The following is a 21,729-nucleotide window of genomic DNA, read 5'->3' as shown; positions in this document are numbered from 1 at the left end:
ACAGTGGCATCGTGATGCTACTAACCATAGCACATGGTGCCGAATGGTGTATACGCGTGAACCGGTTGACGCATCAACGGGTACGGACAGAAACTGTTTACTGCCGCTGGCTGTCAATTTGAGTTTGGTTATATAGGCTGTATTTGGATATTGTTGACATGGGAGATATCCAACTTGAGATAAGGTCGGGTAACTGGGTGTCTCGAAACGACAGTTCTACCAATGTAACGCTGTTTCGCAACCAGGCTGCCAAGTTTTAAGACTCCCCTTTGATAAATTGACCGATGTCATCTTCATCAAGCCTCCCGCTCAGACCAGCCTCTTCCAAGTGAATACAAGGATTGAGTCGTGTCTTGGATTTGGAGGACCTAGAGGGATCCATAACCCTTTCTCGGGCATCCCCAGCCGATAGGGCCATAGCCCATACGGATGCATCGTTCTTGGACAGCACACAAAGCTGTAACTATTTCGAACAGCGCATTGTTTCTAGTCTGATGAACCTGGTCTATCCTATCGAGACCGCTATTGGTACCTTACCTTATGCATTGTTGTCCTGCCAAACACCAAGGATCTGATCGTGCATCTCAAGTCGCGTTTTGTTGTTTTCTTGTTGTCTGCAGACCCTGACCGCCCCGCAGCCGAGCGCGGCTGATTGATGCAGAAGAAAGGATAGTCTAGACTGTCTGGGTATGTAGGAAATGATATGTGAGTAAGTGACTCTCGTCACAGGATACAGTTAATAATTGAGCATGCAAGGTGCTTTACGAGATGAATTGCGCACATCAATCGGGTGATTGCTTAGTATTGTTAGACATATGAACAGGGCACTTAAATTGGGTTTCACATAAGTTAGGGAATTAATTAACCTACACTATACTGCACCCTTGATCTTCAAATCTGTCACAATGCCTGAACACGCTAATAAGCATGAATCTGAAATAACGAGGGTTCTGTCTACCGGGTTGGTGTGGGGTAAATAAACATGGGCACAGAAACGATGAAAAACTGTCGCATAGTAATTTGAATCGGAAATATCACTATCATAAAATACCATTGTTGTTTATATTTCCCGTCTTGGGTTGTGGTACAATCTCCTTAACCCAGTCAGACCAAATGACCATCGCCAGGTGCTAATAAAAGGAGACGATTAGTACTTTGTGCGTGTTCTTTCACAGGCGACTTCAAAGCGTCACGGGCCGCTCAACGCTTTACCACATTGAATACTGTCATGAACATGGAGGGTCACTAACTTAGTAAAATAGGGATTTCCTGTAAATCTAACGTGCCGTTCTCTACTTGGACTAGTTTCTGTGTACCTTTCCCTCTCTCTCAAATGTCAGCACATGACTAAAGTTTGGTGTGTTCCAGCTGTTTGGCTTAAGGTGATGTCACTTAGTGTCACATGCCCGCGATCATGCCGTGACACCTCCACGCGGGACGGGCATCACTTCCTAGGTACCTGTTACTAACCAACCAACCCTCTGAAACCTCCACAAACCGATGTTGTAGGTTCGAATTATGGTTTGAAACATCCTCATGGACGACTTCACCGCAGAGATACTCGCCGCAGGGCGGGGCCTTGACTCTACCGAGGACTCTCGTCGGCGTCGCGGCCATGGTGATGATGATGACAAGACACCTGCTGCTGGTGCCGACTCGAACTCTCCTTCGAATACACCTTCAGGGTCAGAGACGCCGTCTCAGAAAACAGGCCTACGTGGAGGCTTTGCGGCTATTCGTCAAAAAGCCAACATACAGGATCGATTGGTAGAGAAGTATTGGCATCCTGAGTTACTAAAATGCCAGAATCTCCGACTAACGGCACAATAGACTTTTACAGCAAGTTATACCTACCGATGATGATGACCAGAATGACGTCCAATTTGTGGGTGACGAGCAAACACCCACTCAAACCGAAAGACCAAACTTCAATATCACCACTATGTCCTTCAACTTTCGCCGTTTCAATGCCCGAATAGGCGTGGTCTTCAAGTTTCAGGCGCGCGTCGAGCGCATCCTGTCCTGGAAACAGGCGTCACATACCATCTCCCTCCTCGCCGTCTACAGCTTTGTCTGTTTAGATCCGTATCTCATCTTCGTGTTACCTATCGCCATACTTCTACTAGGGGTGTTCATCCCCTCCTTCATGGCAAGACACCCTGCGCCGCCGAAAGGTACGCTGTCAAGTGAGCAAAATGTTGGATATTCACCCCAAGGGCCGCCTCTGGCGCCTGCGGCAACGGTAAAGCCGGTCAAGGAGCTCAGTAAGGATTTCTTCAGAAACATGCGTGATCTACAGAATTGCATGGATGACTTCAGTCGCGGGCATGATCAAGTCGTCTCTCTACTGGTACCAGTAACAAATTTCAGTAATGAAGCACTGAGTTCTACGCTTTTTTTATTTCTCACAGTGAGCGGCATAGCCATGACTGTTTCAGCTCACCTTCTGCCTTGGCGGATCATCTTTCTTGTGGGCGGTTGGGCCATCGTTGGTATGGGTCATCCTTATGTTGCCCGCCTCCTTGCAGCTGCTCATCGCGAGCACCTACAACCGCAAGGGGCAAAAGCACAATATTGGCTGGAAAACTGGACCAACTCGGATATCATACTCGATACGAGTCCTGAAACACGCGAAGTCGAAATCTTCGAACTGCAGCGTAAAACCTCTGGCGGTGGCGAGTGGGAGCCCTGGTTGTTCTGCCCTTCTCCCTACGATCCCCTCTCGCAACCTCGCATCGCTGGTGAACGACCTCGAGGTTCCCGCTTTTTTGAGGACGTCATGCCTCCCGAGGCATGGGAGTGGAGTGAGAAGAAATGGGCTCTGGATCTCTGGAGTCGCGAGTGGGTTGAAGAGCGCATCATCACAGGTGTCGAAGTTGAAACAGAAGGTGAGCGTTGGGTGTATGATATCTGGGACGAACGAGATGAGCGCACTGGCGTCGTAGACCTTCCTGTCAACGACAAGGGAAAGCAGAAAGCGACACCTATGCCAAGCTGGGAAGAGAATGAAGATGGGAGTGGCAGGAGAGGAAACTGGAGACGGCGACGATGGGTCAGGCTGGTGAAGCGTAAAGCAATTCCGGTGCAGCCGAATTGATTTCCTGTTATCTTTTGTAATAAAAGACTATAGCGTTTGGTTATTCGTATAAGGCGTCGGTGATTGGTTTGTAATGAGATAGGCTGTATGACTGAGGCTGAGGACGAATATCATGATTTCACACGTTTCAAAACCAAAGCACGAGTTTTAAGTATTAATTAATGGATGCTCTTTCAATTGGCTGGGTCAAAGACTATATACCAAATCCAAAGCTGATTGCAAGATCATCTCTCCAGAACCCAAGTGGTATCATGCTCAACAGACCTCTGCTGTAATGGCAAAATCGGGGATCGTCAGATATTGCTGGCTCCTGCCAGATCATTCTATGTGCACTCCGCTCATAATACATCAAACCGGTATCCATAATGTGACAAAGGAAAAAAAGAGAAAAGAGTAGGCAAAATCGCATAGGTTTACATGACGGCCATCTTGTCGAGGATCTTTTGGATGCCTTTTGTGCTGCCGCGGCCCTCATCAAGCTCCTCGGCCATCTTGCGAGCTCGCTCAATGAGAACGTTGACGACTTTTCGAGTGTACTCGAAACTGCCGGTGGACTCCATGTAGGAAACGGCATATCGCTTAACCTGAATGTCGGAGGTCTTTTGTTTGAGAATATTGATGAGTTGGAGATTTGTGGGGTTGGAGCGGATGCTGTGGATAACAGGGAACGAGAACTTGCCCTCAGTCAGATCTTCGCACATTCCCTTATTATGGCTGTACTCTTTGGATGACAGGTTCATGTAGTCGTCGCGAATTTGGAAGATGAGGCCAATTAAGTTGACCAGAGGCACACAGTCGGTAGGACCGTTGGCCTCTGCTGCCATGAGCTTGATACCAAGACGGAAAAGACCGCCCGTCTTGTTACCGACCATTTCGAGGTAGTCCTCCTCAGTAGGACAGGTCAAGGTGTCTCGCCAGAATAGGTCCATTCCTTGACCCCGGTGAAGGTTGACGAGCTCATCGGAAAATATGGTAATCAGCTCTGGGTTGTTGAGCTTGTGAAGCTCTTGCAAAGCAACAAAGTAGATGTAGTTGGCCGAGTTGATAGTCTGGGCGACACCAAAGATGTTGTGTGCGACGGGAAAACCACGGCGCAGCTCGGACGAATCTTGTACATCGTCAATGAGAAGCGAAGACTCGTGTAGCATACCGACAACACGGGTAATGACTTCGAGACTCGGGGCGGGCACGTCGAGCCATGCATTGAAGGCGGCGATCAACTGGGCGCGAAAGTCTTTACCAGGATGGCTAATGACATAGTCGTAAGGACCACGGACAACGCTTTCCTTGTCGCCGTTCCAGGAGCGCTTGGCCGTGAACTCGAGATCCTCGTGAGCGTAGCGCTCGGGGTCGGGAGGTGGGTTGGGAGCTGCCATGACACCGTAGCCAGGGTTTGAGGGCTGTGTCCTTGCAGAAGCCTGCTTCTGGCTCAACCAGTCGCCTTCTGGGACGGGGCGCAGAACGGATTTTGTAGGAGTCGGGCTGAGAGGGGTTGGGACGCCGTTGCTCGAGGTGCGAGGGGGGATGGCGTTTGGAGAGACAAGTGGGTTGGAGATGGCGGACATCTTATGCATTGCCTTGGGCGACAGCGATAGCATGTGCAAAGCCGACGGGGGCAAGGTCTCAGGGTTGAGAGAGAGGATGGGGTCGGCCGTGGGGATCATATGTGTTATTTTTTTGGGGTAGTCGGAGTCGGAGGAGGGGTCTGTCCGTGTGTCGGAGAGTGAAGATATTTAGATTAGAGTTGTAGTAGAGTTAGAGTAGAGTAGAGGAAGAATTGAAGAAATGTTTGACATTAAGAATGAGGACAGCCACGTAATAATAAACAAATGCTTTCCGTTGTGCGCGCGACGCCGTGTCTCGTCCTGTCTCGTCTTGGCGCAACAATAGCGAATGGTATCTGTCGGGTAGTTCGGGTGAATGTATAAAGTGGTCGACGTCATTGAGTTTCCAAATGATAGTGTCTAAGCCTGCCGAATGAGACGATGGAGGGATCATAGAGTTGAGCCCTGCGGTTGTAATGTGGATAAAAGCTACGAGTATACCGCGCACGCGCCCAATGCGCATGCGCTGAAGAACAGGGGTCGAAAAGTCCTGCAGCTCCTTTACTTTAAAAACTGGAAGAAAAAGAGTCCTTGAAGATTGTATGTCCTGTACCTTGAGAGGTAAGAGGTACGTGTCCGTCCTACGCAAGACACATGGGTGCAGCTAGAAAATGCATATCTGTGTAGGTACCTAGGTACCTTTCACAAGCTTTTCCACGGACACTTACTTCCACAGGCTAATGCAGAAGTGAAGGGAGCTTAGGACCTGGAGCTTGGCTACCTAGAGCTGAAGCTTCTATTGCTTCGTGTCCGTTGGGTCAGTTTGTTCTGTTCCCTTTGTTGTCGAGAGGGGAACGAATGGATGGAGGGGTTATTGTAGCTCTAGCGGAGACTGTCAGGGGTGAAGAAGCCTAGATCGATGTAGGATTGTGGGGAAGCGTCCAGTTGGCAACCAAAAGCAGAGCAGACAATCCGATCATTCCATCAATTGACTGCAGGTGAGAAGCACGTTGACGTGATGTTACATTACTTCGTACATATATACGTGTGTTCGTTGATTCGTATGCATTGACTGAAGCTCGTGATGATCTGAGTTTAGTAGTTGGTTGTCTGACAATTCAACCAGTACGTATCTAAGTAAACAGGAGAAGAGCAAAGACAATAGTATTCTTTACTACATCAACACTCATATCTCAAGTTAACGAACTACTCACTCAATCTGTTGGGACAAAACATACCACATCTCGGCCCATGATAAGGTCAGAGCTTGCGACAATTGTCTGCCTATTATAAGTCGTTGAGTTGATATCCCTGGTTGTCAAGTTGTCATGGGCCACGTTTCCACCATATTTGCTAGTGAGATGTCGCCATTTACGGGCCCAGATATCAGACTTAACTTTAGATTTCACATGCAAATCTAAAGTCAGTCAAGGCAAAAGCTGATCAATGGGGCCATCTCACGTTGGACCCTGTAGTCCGAATTTGGTTATCGGTGGACATATGTCTACCCTGTACCGTCATCATTCCATCTGGTGGGAATCTGTAAAGTCAAGTGTTCTCCCTTCAAAATTTCTATTCTCATTTCCACCATGTTTTATTTCATCTTGGTCTAAGGTTTGGCTTGTGATTACCAGCCGGAAAGTCGGAGGTTATTCGTTGCGATATATCAAAAACTCCGGAGTGTTCGGCTTCAATGTAAATTATTCCTGCAAATCATGTACCGCAATCAAACCTCTGTCATCATCTGGCCGCGGACTGCAACTTGTCCACGGAGTTAAGATACACATTTAGAAGTAAAGAGCGATAATGTTAACACTATTTCTATGCCTTCACACCAACACCAACTGATCACTTCCCTACCAGGTTGCATCAAACTTACCATAGCCAACGTTAACAGTCTCTTGTTCATGTTGCTTTTAACTGCCGACCTAATAAACATTTACAACACGGCAACGAGATCCGAACCGCGAAGGGCGAACTCCCCTTTAGCTCTTAAACCGAGTCGCTAGTCAAGAGCCGTCTTTGGGATTCCAGCCTATAGTGTAATAAGAACGCCCAAGATATGACGACAACAGTGGAGCGGAAGTAATGATGCCAGACAATGATCATGGAAACGACCCTGGATCTGATTAATAACCTATTTTTTTGAGCCCGCGAGTATCGGGCTGTTAGGAGAGAGGAAGAGTGTCATCGATTTACCGAGATGTATCTTCTACGTAGTGTTGTATGTAAATCGTTGGACCCTTAATTCCGAAGGGAGATATAAGTTGAGTCTTGGCTCTCTCTCATATCTTTCTTGGCTATGCAATTGAATCCAAGCCAATAGCATTCTAAAGCGCAGCAATGGCGCCCATACATCGAATCTTCTCATCGGCCACCAGTAAGCCCTACCGAACTACAAAACTCCAGGATGAAAACCCTCCATACTTGAATGAGAATGGTTACGTTGACTTTGCGCCTGACGATATAAGAAATCCCCAAAATTGGTCTACGCCTCGAAGATGGGCCGTCACATTGTCTGCCGTGTTGCTCGTCCTTAATGCCACTTTTGCCTCGAGTTCGCCGAGTGGTTGCTTTCCATCCCTGGCAAAGCATTTTCATGTGTCTGAGCTGGTCGCAGGTCTAACCATTACCCTATTCCTTTTGGGATATTGCGCCGGACCACTCATCTTTGCGCCTCTGAGTGAAGTGTACGGACGAAGATGGATCTTTTACATCACCTTCTCGTTATACCTCATTTTCAACTTCCTATGTGCTTGGGCACCCAACTTCGGCGCACTTCTTGTTGGTCGTTTCCTCACAGGAACTTTTGTCTCTGCACCCCTTAGCAACTCACCAGGCGTCCTTGCTGATCTTTGGTCTCCTATCGAGCGCGGCAATGCCATGGCTGGATTCGCTGCTATGGTATGGGTTGGTCCGGCTCTGGGCCCCGTCATTGCAGGCTTTCTCGAGCTCAAGAAAGATTGGCGCTGGAGTTTCTATGTCTTGCTCTGGCTTGGTGGTGCGACAGCTATCGTCATGCTAACCATCCCCGAGACGCATGCTCCGACGCTTCTTCTCAAAAAGGCGCGAAGAATTCGCAAAGCCAAGATCCCTGGCTATGAGAATGTCAAGGCCCAGTCTGAAGACACTGATCGGTCATTGAAAGCGGTGTACAAGGTTGCACTGACTCGACCATTCATCATACTCTTCGATACCATCTCCTTCCTGTGTGCCATCTACATGTCCGTTGTTTACACTTTGTTGTATATGCTTTTCAGCATTTATCCTATCGTCTTTCAGCAACGACGAGGTTGGAACAGTGGTGTAGGAGAGCTACCTCTGATTGGAACCGTGATTGGTAGGTCTTTTCCGGGGGCCTTGACTTCTATGCAGGTTTTAATATGACGATAGGTGCATGCATTGGAGGGTTTATCGTGTTGATCGATTCACACATTCGAAAGAAGAAGATCGAAAAGGGCGGGAAGAAGATAGAACCAGAAGACAGATTGCCATTAGCCATGATTGGTGGTGTTGGTTTTGCTGTGACAATGTTCTGGTTTGCATGGACGGCTGAATATACGTGAGTAACCCACCTCGTGTTAATGAGTTCAGCAGTCCATGTCTCTTGTGGACTGGGTCAGGGCATACACTAACATGTTTACCAGTTCTATCCATTGGATTGTACCGACAATGGCAGGCACATTGCTTGCTACGTCCCTGATGCTCATCTTTGTTGCCTACTTGACATATCTTGTTGATGTGTACCTCATGTACGCCGCATCAGCTATTGCAGCAAACACCATCGCGCGATCAGCATGTGGCGCCGCAGCACCTCTCTTTACAAACCAAATGTTCAGCGCTCTTGGCATAGGCGGTGGCGGCAGTCTTATTGGCGGCGTTGCTACTGTTCTGGCTATTATACCGTTTTGGTTTTATAAATACGGAAAACAAATTCGTATCAAAAGTAAGTTTGCCCCTACAAGGGACAAGGAGGAAGCCAAAGAGAAGGACGAGGAACGGGGTGTTGGTAACGGTAACGGTAATAGACAGAACAGTGTCCTGTCAAACGATGGAACGGATGGCTCAGATTCGACCGTGGCAGCGAGATAGGATAGATATGATCGCTAGAACTGTGTTTTGCTGTAGTCGAAGATATATTATACAAGATCGTCATTGAGCAGATGTCGAAGTTGGGTATCCAATCAAAATATGACTCAGCTTATGCATCATTCATTCATCACTTGTCCAAACAACTCACCCCTCATCGTTCTTTGATACACTCAAATATCACACGAACAGCAAAATGGGACGAACAGTCATTGCATTTGACCTTTACGGTACCATCCTCTCCACTGAGTCAATAGCAGGAGAGTTGGCAAAACTATACGGGCAAGATAAAGCTCAATCTATCGCATCGCTCGCTAGGCGGTACCAGCTCGAGTATACATGGCGTGCCAATAGCATGGGTAAGTTAAACATGATTCAAGACATGACTGTAGCTGATAACATTCAAAGGCACTTATCGCTCGTTTAGCGATTTTACAAGATGGTCATTTCGACAGGCTACAAAGGAAATTGGCGTCGAGCTCACTTCCGAGCAGGAAGAACGCGTGATGGATGCGTACAATGGTCTTGATACCTTTCCGGATGTTGACGATGCGCTTAAGAGGCTGGCAGAGAGTCCATCTATTGACCCTTACATCTTCTCTAACGGCACCGTAGACATGCTCGCCTCATCAATCAAGACGTCACCTTCCCTATCACAGGCTAGCAACGTATTTCCTCAGGAGAAGCTTGTGAGCATCGACTCAATTCAAGTGTTCAAGCCGGATCCTCGTACGTACAAGTTCATGGCCAAGACAGCAGGGCTGGAATCGCAGCTTGAAAAGGTTTGGCTCGTGAGTTCGAATCCGTTTGATGTGACGGGTGCGACGGCGGTTGGACTCAAGAGTGTGTGGATTGATCGTAATGGAATGGGGTGGAGTGATGGTCTTGCTGGTTCTTTGGATATTAAGCCTACAGTCATCGCCGCTACTGTGGATGAAGCCGTGCAGACGATTTTGTGGCAGTCTGAGAGTGGCGAGTAGAGCGGATGATGTAATGAGTAATTAGAATGCCAAGTTATATGTCTAGGGGGCTCCATAATACGTCATATATGAGATCCATCATCAAAATACCCATGTTTCAAAATATTAATCTGCCTATGCGTTGGTGTTGAAGCACGAACCTGACAAGGGGCCTTGAAGTTGTGTCTGAGCCTGACATTTGATATCAGCCCAAATATCATAACGGGCAACACGGAAAGACAGGTCAGGCAGAATTAGACAAGCCAAGAGTTGAGCCGACACTAAAAATAACAGCTGCCATCCTTGATGTTCATTACATTCTTTCGCCAATCGGTTCTCCATCGACGATGAGATTATGCAGTTTAATGAGTATCGGCCGAGTACCCACCTTCGGCCGAAAAGATGAAGGTAATTGAAGAAGAATGAAGATGAAGATAGGATTGTATTGGTGATTGAGTCTGCATTGGGAGAACAGTGAAAGAAGCCCAGGCAAGTAATTGTATTTGTGTCGTATTGTTTGTATCTTTGCCGAGACCATCAGTTGCTAGGTAGTACACTGCGGATGTAAATAAACATACTTACGGTGCTGGGCAGCTCGCCAAGTAAACCAGCAGTCTCCGTTGGACCAAACGTCAAACTCTCATTTAAGCCGAGTCTTTGCTTTTAGTAACTAGTCTACCTATTCCATACCTCATCTTCTTTAAATCCAACTATCAACGTCTTATCTACCAGGACATTCCTTTCTCCCAACAGTCTGGATGACAGGGTGACAGGTAGTTCTCTTAGCGCTCTGGCAGTTCTAGGCGCCGCATGGCCCCTGTAACCCCGGAACGTGACACTCTTAACCTTGGAATTTCGGTCGCCCGTTGCCGTGCCGATGCTCCACCCAACCTCAATTGTTTGGTTTTAGTCCACCTTCAACGGTCGATCCTAAGCTTGAGCTCGGTCCCTCGTCACCGTCATTTTTCAATCGTCAGTCACTTTTTCCATTCTTGTGCTCGTCGTCCGGTCCGGATCGTACGTTGAACACATTCTTTCTCTTCTTTTATTCTAGAAACACAAATAACGAACGAGCTCAGAGCTTCGGTTCTGTGTTTCTATTTTTCTTTATCAATTCAACCTTATCTTCTTGGCAGACCTAATAGCTGCCCGCCACTTTTGTCTTTCCCACTTAGACAGCTGTCAACAAAACAACATCGTAATGGAGTCACTATTATCCCTCGCCTTCGACAACCTCTCGTCCTACGACGGACCCAAAGTACGAAAAGGCCTTCGCCAGGTCGAAGGTCTTCTCGCTCAAATCTGCCTCTCAAACGCAAAAGCAAAAGCAAATGCAACCTCTCGAAACGACCGCTCCCATCGAAGAGGTGATTCAGACAACGATGGAAGCGACACCTCGTCAACACCACCTCAGAAGGAACTCTCTCAGCTATCCCGAGACCCGGCTTTCAGAGAATTCTTCAAGTTGCAGGAGGGTTTCGAATGGAACGTTGCTATGCGCCTGATCAGCACCCTCGATAGGCTTATGGCCAAGGGCGGTGATGGTGGAAACGACTTATTGATCTTGAGCTCCCTCGATCTCATCCAGGGACTTTTGCTGCTTCATCCTCCCAGCAAATCTCTATTCGCTCGAGAACAAAACATGAACGTATGTAGCGCATTGGCCTGCTCCGCCACCGCCTTTTTCTTTAAAAAAGCACAGACTAACAAAAAGACATAGCTTCTTCTCGACCTTCTTGAGCCTTACAACTGCCCCGCCATCCAATCCGCAACTCTACTCACCCTGGTAACCGCTCTTATTGACACTCCCATCAACACACGCACTTTTGAAAGCCTTGATGGCCTTCTTACAGTCACGTCACTCTTCAAGTCTCGATCCACAGCTCGTGAGGTCAAGCTCAAGCTTGTCGAGTTCCTTTACTTCTATCTCATGCCCGAGATACCATCTATTCCCCGAGCAGACCAGCGCGATAGCGTCCCCGTCATGTTCCAGCGTAGCCCCAGCAAGCTCGCCGGCGCCTTTAATGCCGATTCCCGACGCAAGCGCTCTGGGTCGGATCCTGAAGGGGACATCTACCTTACCACAGAGGAGAAGCAAGAGCTGCTCAGCCAACACCTGAGCAGTGTAGAGGAACTTGTCAAGGACCTACGAACCTGCGCACCATTTGGTGGCGTTGTCTGTTGAATACAGACGGAATGAGAAAAATTGTTACGGACAATGATTGCCTTTTGTGTTTTCTTTTATTTACACTTCATTCAACAGTGGCGTTGATGGGACTCATAGGCGGCGCCCTTGACGTCCCCCCTTATTGGCATGGAGTTCTGAGCATCAACTTCGATACACATAATTGTTTATTTCTTTTCTCTCCATTCGGATATGCAATGCACTCAAGAATTGGATGGCTCTCTTCGTATTTACGAACTGGTTGGGCGTTTCTAAGTAACCAAAAATAAATAAATGAATAGACCGAAATGAATCTCTCTCCTTACACTATTAATCCTGCCTTGGGCGTTTGTCCCCCATTATACTCTGTGGTGGTGTTGGAACGATGGACAGCGGACGGTCAGGGGCTATCGATGAATCGTTACCGTATAACTCGAATCGACCGTCTATTGTTTCGGAAAGAGGTGTCTGGTACAGACTCGGACTGGACATGGGCGATAATAGATCACTGCCTTCTCTTCTCGTTGAATCGATCTCGACTGGCGCCGCAATATCACCAGGACTTTGTGCATGCATGGGTACTGCAGCGTCTCTGCCAGGTGAAGTAACTCGTGAGCTGGCCGGCTCTGTGTATGGACCAGCTGCAGGATCTGGTCCAAAGTAATCTTGGGTCGGACCTGACCGGACATGACTCCCTGATATATCTGTCATGCCGTCACGAGCAGGGTCGTTGACGTGCCCGGGTGCAGATGGCCCTGACGCACTTCGCTGGCGTCTTCGTTTCCGCAGACACATCCAAGTAAGGCCGCCGATGATGAGGCTCCCTCCTACAACAACACCAACGCCTATGCCCGCCTTTGCGCCATCCGACAATTTGCTATCGCTATCATCGTCGTCAACGACTGTGGCGTCGCTTTCTGTAGGTACAGCCTGGGCACAGTATCCCTCACCACTGACTTGAGTGCACACTTGGTCGTTGTCGCAACATCCTTCTCCGATGGTGCAACTATGTTGGGATGTCGTACAGCCTGAAGGTATAGGTGAAAGTAGACCTGTTCTTGAAGCAGGTCTCGTCGAGGCACAAGCACCACCAACACGGCATTCAGAGTTGTAACCGCAGCAGTTCCCGCCGAGACTGCTGGGACAGAGATAAAGACTCGTCGTAGGACATTTGCGATCACAGCAACCCCGTTGCTCAGTGGTAGTCCCGCTGATAATAGCGGTGCGGGTGCAGTAGTAAGCAGTTGAGTTGCACGGCGAGTCGGACGAGCAGTTTGAGCCTATAGGACAACATTTCGGATCACCTTGTCGGTTGACGTAGCAATAAGAGTCATTGTCGCAACAGTCATCAGGGAAGCCGATTTCGAGGCCTATAACAAATAAGTTTGAGTTGAGAGATGATAGAGTTTGAGGGATGCAAGACTTACAGTTGTGTTTGTCTGAACCACAGTCTCCAGCACGCTTGGCTAGAGGAAAAGATCGATCGATAAAGAACCGTGGCATAAGATCGCCTGGTGCAGCCTGGAGTGCTTCATAGCGTCGCGTGTGAGCGATGGTGAGGGGCACAAAGGCGATATATATGGTGAAGAACCTCATGGTGTGTGGCATGAGAGAGGGAGTTATTAATTGAGTCTTCCAGGGCTCATCTTAGCATCTCGTCGTTTATTTTTCGATATCCCCTCTCACGATTTAAAAAATGATTGACCGAACGTGTTGAAGGAGCGCAAAATCGAACAAAGAAAAAAAAAAACAGAATGAGATGAGATGACGAGCCAAGACTCGAGAGAGGTCTATGCAGGTAAGACTGAGAACCAACGCAGCCGAGGCGCAAGACCCTGCGCCTGCAATCCATTGTCAGGTGCATTGTCCATCATTTTGGACAGATGCTATTGGCTAGTAAATGAATGTCAGCATTTATTTCCCATCATTTAGGGATCAATTTCTCATTCAATGTTTGCTTAAAGTGGTCGAACAACGTGGCAGAGAGAACGATGGTTCCATTTTGATGGGGCCTTTTGAGGATGCAACAACAAGTGCTTACATGTCACCACCTAACTCGGTATAAAGCCCGCAAAATTAGTAGCCAGCGTTGATCACGGACATGTACAAAATATGATAGCCTATATCCAATGTGGCTGTTGGTTAACAAGAATCACTTGTAGCCTACTCTGAGTCAGGGTGGAAGAATAAGATTGACCTGCATTTATAGTGGAAAATGCCAGTCAAAAAGACAAGATATCTCAGACTGTAACAATTGGCTACAATACCCAATATGACCTCTTCCTATCATATAACAATTCTTATGCACAACTCGGTTAATTCTCCGATATCAACATCTACAGATCGATTTAACCCAAGGTTATTTTCACTCAATCTGGCTTCCCCACAGATAACATTATCTCCAGAATTTCAATGACCTGCATGAAATCCTTGGATTTCTGTCCTTCTTGATTGGATCCTGTCTTTATGATAAGAACCTACCAGCCCAAGCTCCTGTTTAAGTTGTTTATAGCCTGTTAGGTGATGATCGTTAGGAGAATTCATCCTGGCCGCCTTGGCTTTATCAACCGTAATGGGCAAACCAGACCGATCTCTGATCCTTCAACCACTGGATCTCATGTTCGTACGGCGGATTGCCTTTAACGCTTGGGTTTGTACGTAATGAGAATCTTTTATACCAACTTATCTTGTTATCATGTTCTAGAGATCGTCGAGATATGTTTTAGTATCTTGAGAGTTTTCATCCTGATGTAGTCTCAACAAGCTACTATGCAGTAGAGCTTATAGCTAGGTAGGTTTCAACACGAGTATATAGCAAAAGGTCTCTCTCTCATGGTGAACATCAATATTATTTCTCGCCCTCTGTACCTTTTTTGATACTTGAAAATATGCTTCAATCCCTTACGGCATTGTCTCTTTTAGTTTCTGCCTCGATAGCTTCGCCAACGAGGATCCATAAACGCGATGACCACAACACAGGCTTGACCTGGATCTCCAAAGATTCTGGTCTACCCAAGATCATGTCACATTCCCTCCACTGATTCCATTACCTGGTTACTGACTTATGGGTAGGCTTTATAATACTGGTGATGGAACAATCCTCTCTGGTTCAACCAACGGTAGACTGGACACCAACAACTACGGTGGTCCCATCGGCCGTCTAACTCCCGAGACACTTATCGAGACCGTCGGCGAAGTTCTAGATATCGCTCAGATCGCTGTCGTCAACTTTACGGGGGGAAGAAATGGCGCAGGAAGTGCGAATGCTGATTCAGATCGCTTCTTGAATATCTCCATAGACGCTCACAAGCGTCTTTGTAGTCCCGATTCGGACATTGTTGGAGCTGTCATGATCCATGGCACCAATACCTTGGCTGACACAGTAAGATGCATAGCCGGAAGTGCTTCTGGGAAGAAATCACTTATAATTTGCTAGGTCTTTGGCGTTGACCTTACTCTCAACTGCTCCAAACCTTTCGTCGCCACAGGATCGATGCGCCCCAACTCTGCGCTCTCAGCTGATGGACCGTCCAACTTTTACGACGCTGTTCGAACTGCCATACACCCTGAGACTCGAGATCGTGGAGCACTCATTGCAATGAACGATCATCTTGTCTCGGCGTTTTATGCTACAAAGACCAATGGTAACACTGTATCAACTCTCTTGGCACCTGATCAGGGGTACATCGCACAGTTCATGTCTGGACAGCCGTACTTCTTCTACTCTCCATCTTTACCCAAGGCCAGGAACTATTTTAATCCATTTGAGCTGAGCTCACCTTTACCAAAGGTTGATGTTCTTTATGGTCATCGTCAGTGATGATACGCCCTTGATAATGGTAATTGGACTAATATCGTCACAGAGGGCTTCGACGCTGATCTTCTCTATTCCGCGGCCAAAAACGGCGCCAAGTGAGTGCACTATTATGGTTCGGTTCTCTTCCGCCTGATTAACATATTCAAGGGGTATTGTAATTATGGGTGTTGGCCCTGGTGCCCTCAGTACTGCTGCTTCACTTGCAGCCGAGGACCTCTACAGTCAAGGTGTTATCACTGTGGCTTCATTCCGTCCTTATTTTGGACTCTCAGTTCCCAGCCCTGAGACGGAAAAGATGTAAGCTGAACTTTGATTCTCTAGACTAAGGCTGCAAATTAACATGCTAGCAGTATCAGCTCTGGAGTTCTACGCGGAGAGAATGCTCGCATTCAACTTCAGCTTGCTCTCGGTGCAGGTTACGACTTCGAGGGCATCCAGAAACTTTTTGAGGGCGAAGTTAGAAATGCCGTGTACAATGATGCCACTGCTTTCTTCAATGGCACAATTTTGTGAACAAGTTAAATAAAGCATATTGATATCGTGTACGCTCTACGAGTATCACCACATGACAAGTTGTTGCAACCATCCAAAAAAATTCATTAGTCATACTAAACATCCCATATCCAAACACCATCGAATCATAAATCCCAAAAAATAAGTCATGTGCGTCTAAATCAGTGCCCTCTCTGCCATACTGGCTGTCGACCTGATGGTCTTGAACCCGCTGGTAGGTGTCGTATCGTATGTCCCATTACCACGTATGATAGCGGATGGTACCAAAGCAGGCATAAGGTTCTGAGTGGCCTCTGGAGTCGGCATGGTGCTTCGATAACTCAAACTAATTGTCGTTGTCATAGCCATTGTCGTGGTACTGAGGGATGTGATCTCTGGCGCGATTTCGGTATTGAGGGAAGTTCCTTGAAGGGGTGCTTCTGCAAAATGATCAGCATTCGTTCTTCTTGTACTATCTATTGTGTTAATACCTGGCGTATCTTCGTCGTCACTGTCCTCCGCAGCAAGCTTTCCATCTTTGTTGAAAGCTGCACCTGCATCTTCGTCCTCCTTGAAAACATGGCCAGGGGCCTTGAAAGACCGAGTGGGCTCGTTTGCGTCGACGAACTCCGTGCGAGTGGTAGTTATTTTGATAGTTGAGGATCTTGTAATCACGGAAGTAAACACCAAAGTTCTCAGGCTCGGAGATGTCTGCTCTACTGAAAGCTGCGCCGCGGTCGACGGCTCAGGGTTGGAAGCGGTAGGGGGGCTAGCTATCAAGGTAGGTGCAGCAAGTTGTTCCAAGTCTACAGCATTGATAGTTGGCGTCGATGTGGCTTCCGTTTCCAGTGCCGGGGCTGGCCCTTTGGCTTTGGTAGCCACGGGGGAGTCTCCTTTTGTCGGTTCTAGAGTCGCAAGTTCAGAGGCTGCAACAGCTACCTGAGCCAGGCTTGTCTCTGCGGTAGCGACTAGAGTCGGGTTTGCTGAAGCGTCTTGCGTAGGGTCGTTCGCGGATGGCCTATTACCTGGTGTGCAGTTAGGGTTTCTAATTGTGCCGGGGAGACCACTTACTTCTTCATCTTCAACACACTCGTCATCTGGCGGCGACGATTCCTGGTTTTCCTCATATGCTAGATCACCAGTCTGTTCCGCAGATGCAACATCGCTGGAAAGTGTCTGAAGTATACCATCAGGACTCTCAACGAATGCGCCTCCGGGCAAAGCACTGGGCTCTTCTGTATCGGCGTCGCTAGAATCAGAACTGGAGTCTTCATCTTGGGGCTCTTCGGTAGGTCTGACGTCTTGTGCCGTGTTGGTTTGTATCCCAGTCGGATTCTGAGCATTGCCTGTGGGTTGGGCTACAGCATTGTTGGGCAGGTTGTCAGACTGAAGAGTACCCCCGTTTCCAGAGGCATCTACAGACTCTGTCAAAGCCACAGCTTCACCGTCACCAGGCGACTCTTCGGGTTCGGCCTCGCTAGGGGGATTGGTAAGTTTGTCGTTCGCTGCCTGAGTAGGATTTACAGCTGTTGGGGCCAGTGCCGAGCCAGCCTGTCTATCAAGCCCCTTTGTCTGTGACTGGCCAGGTACGCTTGGTTGATCCGGTGCACCTGGAGGTGGCTCGCGAACAGTACCACCTTCATCTGTTGGTTCAGGCAACTCCGGTCGCAGAGAGGGCTCAGAGACTACAGGAACTTCAGACGGACCAGGAACATCCGCGGCGTCAGGAACTTCAGCTTTAGGTGACTGCTCAGGTAGCTGTTCGGGCTGACCATCACTGGAAGATCCATCAGAAGAACCCGCAGGTAACTGGCCCGGCTGACCGTTTGATGAGGCACCTGTTTCACGAGAAGACTGGCTATCCGGCGCACCTGAAGGCATCATGCCGTTGACTTGGTCATGAAGCCTGTTGATCTGTTCCAGCAGCTCCTCCAGAGCTTCCTCAGTAACTTCAACCATATCGCCCTGGTCTTCGACCAGTCGCTTCACCAGACTGAGAGTATGATGAAGTCGATGGCCATGATGAGATTTCCCAGGAAGCTCTTTGAACGGGACTACTTTGAGAGATCTGGTTTCAGGCTCAGTAAAGATGGCACCTGGTAGCTTGAATGAAGTTTTGAGGCGGGGCAAGAGGGCAGCATGAGCAAACGGAGCGGTTAGGAGGAGGCATGGTAAGAGGCAAAGAAGTATGTATAAGCGTATCATTTTGTCGACTTGGATTTGTTAAAAAGTTGAGTAAACAATGTAATGTGTGTGTGTTCTAATTCTGAATGAGGCTCGATGGGTTGCCATGATATACCTTTGCCATGGACTTCGGGTTGCAGAGGAGCAACGCATTCCAACTATTGTGATGGCAACATTCATATCACGATGTCTCAGTCTCGGGCGGGCATACAATGAATTGACCAACACTCGTTGTTTCACGTCGGACAAAGGACGCGTTCTTCATTCCTTCTGCTGAATGAAGAATGAGGGAAGACTCACTCGAGTTTTCCTGTCAGGACCCTTTATGACTCAGATAAATGGTTTTGCGGCATGGTGATATGCCTAAGCTGGTATTCCGACGTGGTTGCCTTGGGCAGCTCATTCGTCATACTGATCTTTTCTCGGGGTTGAAATAGAATGCCCAGCTGTCGAATGGCGTACAATGATGACGGTATTAAGACCCGGTAGTCACCGTGTTGGACAACATCACCTAAGATTTGGCGGAGCCATGACGAAAGTTAAGATCCGCTTGATGAATGAGATGGTCCTTGGTGGTTGTTTGGCAAGGACATTGTTCGTTTTTCTATGTATTTTGTTAGAATGAAAGCTTTGGTATTGGGTTTGTATCATGATGGTTGATGAGTTATTTGCACTCAACCCATAGATAACCTCTGCCAAGAGCTGTGATGCTAGGCTTGAGAGTTCTGAATTAACGCCAAGTTATTCTGCGGGCAGTGGATTGTCTTGAACTGTAGAGTTCCGCCACCCTGATTATTGTAGTGGCTTGGCTCGCTGAGTGACATTGAGTGCCCCCATCTTGCTGTTTTTACCCCGTCATCGTCAGCTTGACTAAGGGAGGGGAGAGAGAGCTAAAAATGAGAACAAGGTAACGGAATGAGGTAGACAAAAGGGAGATAATTATGTTTGTTTCTTTGTCTCGATTTGATTTTTCTTTGTTGCGTAGGTTTGTTATGTGTGATAATTTTCATGCGTGTCATGGTGGCCATTTTGAAGCATCACGAAATGAAGCTGAAAATAGAATTGTATATATTTTGTATCTAAATGACTGTTTGAAGTGTCGGGCATTGTAAAATGTACTTTTTGAGGGGTTAAACTGTGCTTGCATCATGAAAGATACATCGTAGGGACATTTCGGGGGCTGAAGGGTGATCGAGGGCCCGTGGGAGCTTGAATTGAAAAGGCTTTTGCTGGCTGAATCGCTCACTCGGCTGGGAGGAGTGGAATAACAATGGATAGAATTCATTCGAGGCATTGCTTTTTGGAGAGATTAAGAACATGCAAGGGTTATTATTGGCTGGAAGTAAGCGTACCCTTACGCTGCGGAAGAGAGTGGCACTAAACCGATTACAGTAAGAACTCAAGTCAGACCTGGACCTGGACCCGGACCTGACTGAACCTGGACCTGAAATCCCCAAGTTTGTGAGAGAGCGAGAGTGCGAGAGTGCAAAGAAACACGGGAAACCAAACCAAACCCAACCAATTTTTTAACACTCCTTGTGCACCGCCTTCGGCCCCAAGCACCAGAATCAAAAATGTCAACAGAACCAAGACTTAAAATGCTACTATTCAAGACAAGGCTTTTGCCCTTGAATCTTTTACTTTCTCCTTCATATTTAACCACCAACCCATCTCCATCGCCATTATCACCACTCTAGCTGACATCCTCCCTCTTAATAAAAACCACCACTACTAATCGCTCCACGCAAGCCCCAAAAGCCCACCACCCCTGACCACCACGGGATCACCACCGCACCGGGTCTTTGGTTTGGTTATTTGCCGCCTCTCCCGTAGCAAGCCTATTCCGCAAAACCTGCTCCTTTCCCATTCTTCTTTCATCATCACCTATTGCTGTTTCTACCATCGCAACACACCACAACATCTCGACTTGTCATCAACAAACCATTCCTAGATCATCACCAACAACTTTTTCTCTCCCTCACCTCGATCATCAACCTATAATGGCTCCTCCAGCCAAATCCGCCGACGCGCGACGCAAGTCAAGCACCAAAGCCACTTTAATCGTCACTCGCAAAGTCTCCCCCGACAGGCTGCGTGCCCTGATCGCGCCCGACTCCATCAAAGAGGAATCTCCCGTCAAAGACATCACATCCAAGGCCGGCTCACCTGCCGCGTCCGTTTCTGGCTCTCAACCAGCAGCCAGCGTCACAAATGGCGACAATGCTTCAGATTCAAACGCTGCTACTCCTGTCCCTGATGCAACTACTGCCGATGGAACACCCGCCCCTTCAGCCATGGGGCCGCCTACCGAAGGTCCAAAGAAGAAGGGTGTCAAGCGATCAGCCGCCACTGCCAACGGAACAAATGATGGTATTCCCAAGCCTCGAGGGAAGCCTGGCCCCAAGAAGAAGCCTCGCCTGTAAGTTCTAACAATATGCGTTCCAATTTTATGCTTTGTATTAATTATATTCTAGGGAGGACGGTACGATCGATCATTCCGGCACCAAGCCCGCTGGAGGCCACAAGCTAGGACCCAAGGCAAACCAAGGAGCCATCAATGCTGGCCTTCGCGCTCTCGATCGCTCTGGCAAGCCTTGTCGCCGATGGGCCAAGGGAGGCTTCCAGCTCAAGAGCTTTACAGGCGTCGCATGGGAGATTCCTCGCTGGGTTGCTCCCCAGAAGAAGGCTCCAGAATCTGGTGCTGAAGATTCGACCGCTGCCTCCGCCGCGTCCGCCGAGGGCAGTACCAAGGAAAATAAGGAGAGCGGCCAAGAGGCCAATAGTGCCAGCAACAGCAACAGTGGCAACGACGTCGAGATGCAGAGTGCTCCCAGCAACCACGCTTCATCACCCGTACCTTTGGCTATCACAGCCGCCTCATAGTAATCAGTGGCTGCATAGCTCTACTTTCCCTATGTATTCTGCTCTGCTATCAGAGTTTGTTTTCACTATCCTACGACATTTGCCGGCGTTTTGGGTTTACATACAACTGACGCTCGTTGGTCTGTCAGTCACTCAGGTAACATGTTTTGAGATTGAGCGAGGTCATGGATCCAGACTCGACCACGGATTTTTCTTATATCAAGAATGCGACGCTGGTGTCGCTGGCGTTACGGAACAGCGAGGAGGAAGCGCTGTGGAAAAGGAATTGGTATTGAACTTTTGGCGATGCTCAAGGCAATGTACAATTACAAGCAAGACGAGGAAAATGTTAGGCAGGTTTGGAGGGCCGTCCAGACCAAACTCTGCATTATTTAATCCAAAATGAAGCATATTCTTTTTGTTGTGTGATTTTGACATGAATTCATTCTTCCGTCGGTAAACTACGAGGTGGGCGCTGATCTGACTGACAGTATTTGACACGTCGTTTTGTCGCAGCCTGG

The 21,729-nt window shown here is 48.1% G+C and overlaps 9 protein-coding genes across 9 annotated transcripts; 6 read left to right on the top strand and 3 right to left on the bottom strand.

Moving 5' to 3' along the window:
* The first annotated feature begins 1,225 nt into the window (after positions 1-1,225).
* EDB82DRAFT_483777 (integral peroxisomal membrane peroxin-domain-containing protein) lies at positions 1,226-3,248 on the top strand. Its single transcript, XM_025731728.2, has 2 exons — positions 1,226-1,775; positions 1,831-3,248. The coding sequence occupies exons 1-2, from the start codon at positions 1,537-1,539 to the stop codon at positions 3,095-3,097; spliced, it is 1,506 nt and encodes a 501-aa protein (XP_025590724.2). The 5' UTR covers positions 1,226-1,536; the 3' UTR covers positions 3,098-3,248.
* A 262-nt stretch (positions 3,249-3,510) lies between these two features.
* Positions 3,511-4,761, bottom strand: EDB82DRAFT_542933 (geranylgeranyl pyrophosphate synthetase; the record flags this gene model as incomplete). Its single annotated transcript, XM_025731729.1, has 1 exon — positions 3,511-4,761. One exon carries the CDS (start codon positions 4,759-4,761, stop codon positions 3,511-3,513), a length of 1,251 nt encoding a protein of 416 aa, XP_025590725.1.
* A 2,223-nt stretch (positions 4,762-6,984) lies between these two features.
* Positions 6,985-8,733, top strand: EDB82DRAFT_422073 (major facilitator superfamily domain-containing protein; the record flags this gene model as incomplete). The annotated part of the gene is made up of 3 exons (XM_025731730.2): positions 6,985-7,981; positions 8,035-8,203; positions 8,289-8,733. The coding sequence occupies 3 exons, from the start codon at positions 6,985-6,987 to the stop codon at positions 8,731-8,733; spliced, it is 1,611 nt and encodes a 536-aa protein (XP_025590726.2).
* A 125-nt stretch (positions 8,734-8,858) lies between these two features.
* Positions 8,859-9,819, top strand: EDB82DRAFT_483767 (HAD-like domain-containing protein). Its single transcript, XM_065608218.1, has 2 exons — positions 8,859-9,089; positions 9,139-9,819. Exons 1-2 carry the CDS (start codon positions 8,927-8,929, stop codon positions 9,708-9,710), a joined length of 735 nt encoding a protein of 244 aa, XP_065465368.1. The 5' UTR covers positions 8,859-8,926; the 3' UTR covers positions 9,711-9,819.
* A 984-nt stretch (positions 9,820-10,803) lies between these two features.
* Positions 10,804-12,029, top strand: EDB82DRAFT_17713 (cell division protein Cdc14). Its single transcript, XM_025731731.2, has 2 exons — positions 10,804-11,337; positions 11,410-12,029. The coding sequence occupies exons 1-2, from the start codon at positions 10,891-10,893 to the stop codon at positions 11,872-11,874; spliced, it is 912 nt and encodes a 303-aa protein (XP_025590727.1). The 5' UTR covers positions 10,804-10,890; the 3' UTR covers positions 11,875-12,029.
* A 154-nt stretch (positions 12,030-12,183) lies between these two features.
* Positions 12,184-13,449, bottom strand: EDB82DRAFT_519508 (uncharacterized protein; the record flags this gene model as incomplete). Its single annotated transcript, XM_025731733.1, has 2 exons — positions 12,184-13,223; positions 13,281-13,449. 2 exons carry the CDS (start codon positions 13,447-13,449, stop codon positions 12,184-12,186), a joined length of 1,209 nt encoding a protein of 402 aa, XP_025590728.1.
* Positions 13,450-14,741: 1,292 nt separating this feature from the next.
* Positions 14,742-16,268, top strand: EDB82DRAFT_549901 (Asparaginase/glutaminase; the record flags this gene model as incomplete). Its single annotated transcript, XM_025731734.2, has 6 exons — positions 14,742-14,875; positions 14,926-15,235; positions 15,290-15,665; positions 15,717-15,765; positions 15,818-15,967; positions 16,021-16,268. The coding sequence occupies 6 exons, from the start codon at positions 14,742-14,744 to the stop codon at positions 16,181-16,183; spliced, it is 1,182 nt and encodes a 393-aa protein (XP_025590729.2). The 3' UTR covers positions 16,184-16,268.
* EDB82DRAFT_17676 (uncharacterized protein) lies at positions 16,268-18,588 on the bottom strand. The gene is made up of 2 exons (XM_065607130.1): positions 16,654-18,588; positions 16,268-16,602 (listed from the first exon to the last, which is right to left on the bottom strand). The coding sequence occupies exons 1-2, from the start codon at positions 18,365-18,367 to the stop codon at positions 16,340-16,342; spliced, it is 1,977 nt and encodes a 658-aa protein (XP_065465367.1). The 5' UTR covers positions 18,368-18,588; the 3' UTR covers positions 16,268-16,339.
* A 1,523-nt stretch (positions 18,589-20,111) lies between these two features.
* EDB82DRAFT_16882 (INO80 complex, subunit Ies4) lies at positions 20,112-21,328 on the top strand. The gene is made up of 2 exons (XM_025731737.2): positions 20,112-20,765; positions 20,821-21,328. The coding sequence occupies exons 1-2, from the start codon at positions 20,347-20,349 to the stop codon at positions 21,227-21,229; spliced, it is 828 nt and encodes a 275-aa protein (XP_025590732.1). The 5' UTR covers positions 20,112-20,346; the 3' UTR covers positions 21,230-21,328.
* Positions 21,329-21,729: the final 401 nt, after the last annotated feature.

This window comes from Fusarium venenatum (genome assembly GCF_020744135.1).
Source record: "Fusarium venenatum strain MPI-CAGE-CH-0201 chromosome Unknown EDB82scaffold_1, whole genome shotgun sequence".
NCBI lineage: Eukaryota > Fungi > Ascomycota > Sordariomycetes > Hypocreales > Nectriaceae > Fusarium > Fusarium venenatum.
The sequence above is the reverse complement of the archived record's forward strand: the minus strand, read 5'-3'. Positions and strand labels throughout refer to the sequence as shown.

Excerpts from the sequence above, each read along its gene's own strand:
- EDB82DRAFT_483777 (XM_025731728.2), top strand. The coding sequence starts at position 1,537 with ATGGACGACTTCACCGCAGAGATACTCGCCGCAGGGCGGGGCCTTGAC. Across the intron at positions 1,776-1,830 it reads CAGGATCGATTGGTAGAGAA|ACTTTTACAGCAAGTTATAC; the intron begins GTATTGGCATCC and ends ACGGCACAATAG.
- EDB82DRAFT_483767 (XM_065608218.1), top strand. The coding sequence starts at position 8,927 with ATGGGACGAACAGTCATTGCATTTGACCTTTACGGTACCATCCTCTCC. Across the intron at positions 9,090-9,138 it reads ATGGCGTGCCAATAGCATGG|GCACTTATCGCTCGTTTAGC; the intron begins GTAAGTTAAACA and ends TAACATTCAAAG.
- EDB82DRAFT_17713 (XM_025731731.2), top strand. The coding sequence starts at position 10,891 with ATGGAGTCACTATTATCCCTCGCCTTCGACAACCTCTCGTCCTACGAC. Across the intron at positions 11,338-11,409 it reads CTCGAGAACAAAACATGAAC|CTTCTTCTCGACCTTCTTGA; the intron begins GTATGTAGCGCA and ends AAAAAGACATAG.
- EDB82DRAFT_17676 (XM_065607130.1), bottom strand. The coding sequence starts at position 18,367 with ATGATACGCTTATACATACTTCTTTGCCTCTTACCATGCCTCCTCCTA. Across the intron at positions 16,603-16,653 it reads TGACGACGAAGATACGCCAG|AAGCACCCCTTCAAGGAACT; the intron begins GTATTAACACAA and ends ATCATTTTGCAG.
- EDB82DRAFT_16882 (XM_025731737.2), top strand. The coding sequence starts at position 20,347 with ATGGCTCCTCCAGCCAAATCCGCCGACGCGCGACGCAAGTCAAGCACC. Across the intron at positions 20,766-20,820 it reads CCCAAGAAGAAGCCTCGCCT|GGAGGACGGTACGATCGATC; the intron begins GTAAGTTCTAAC and ends ATTATATTCTAG.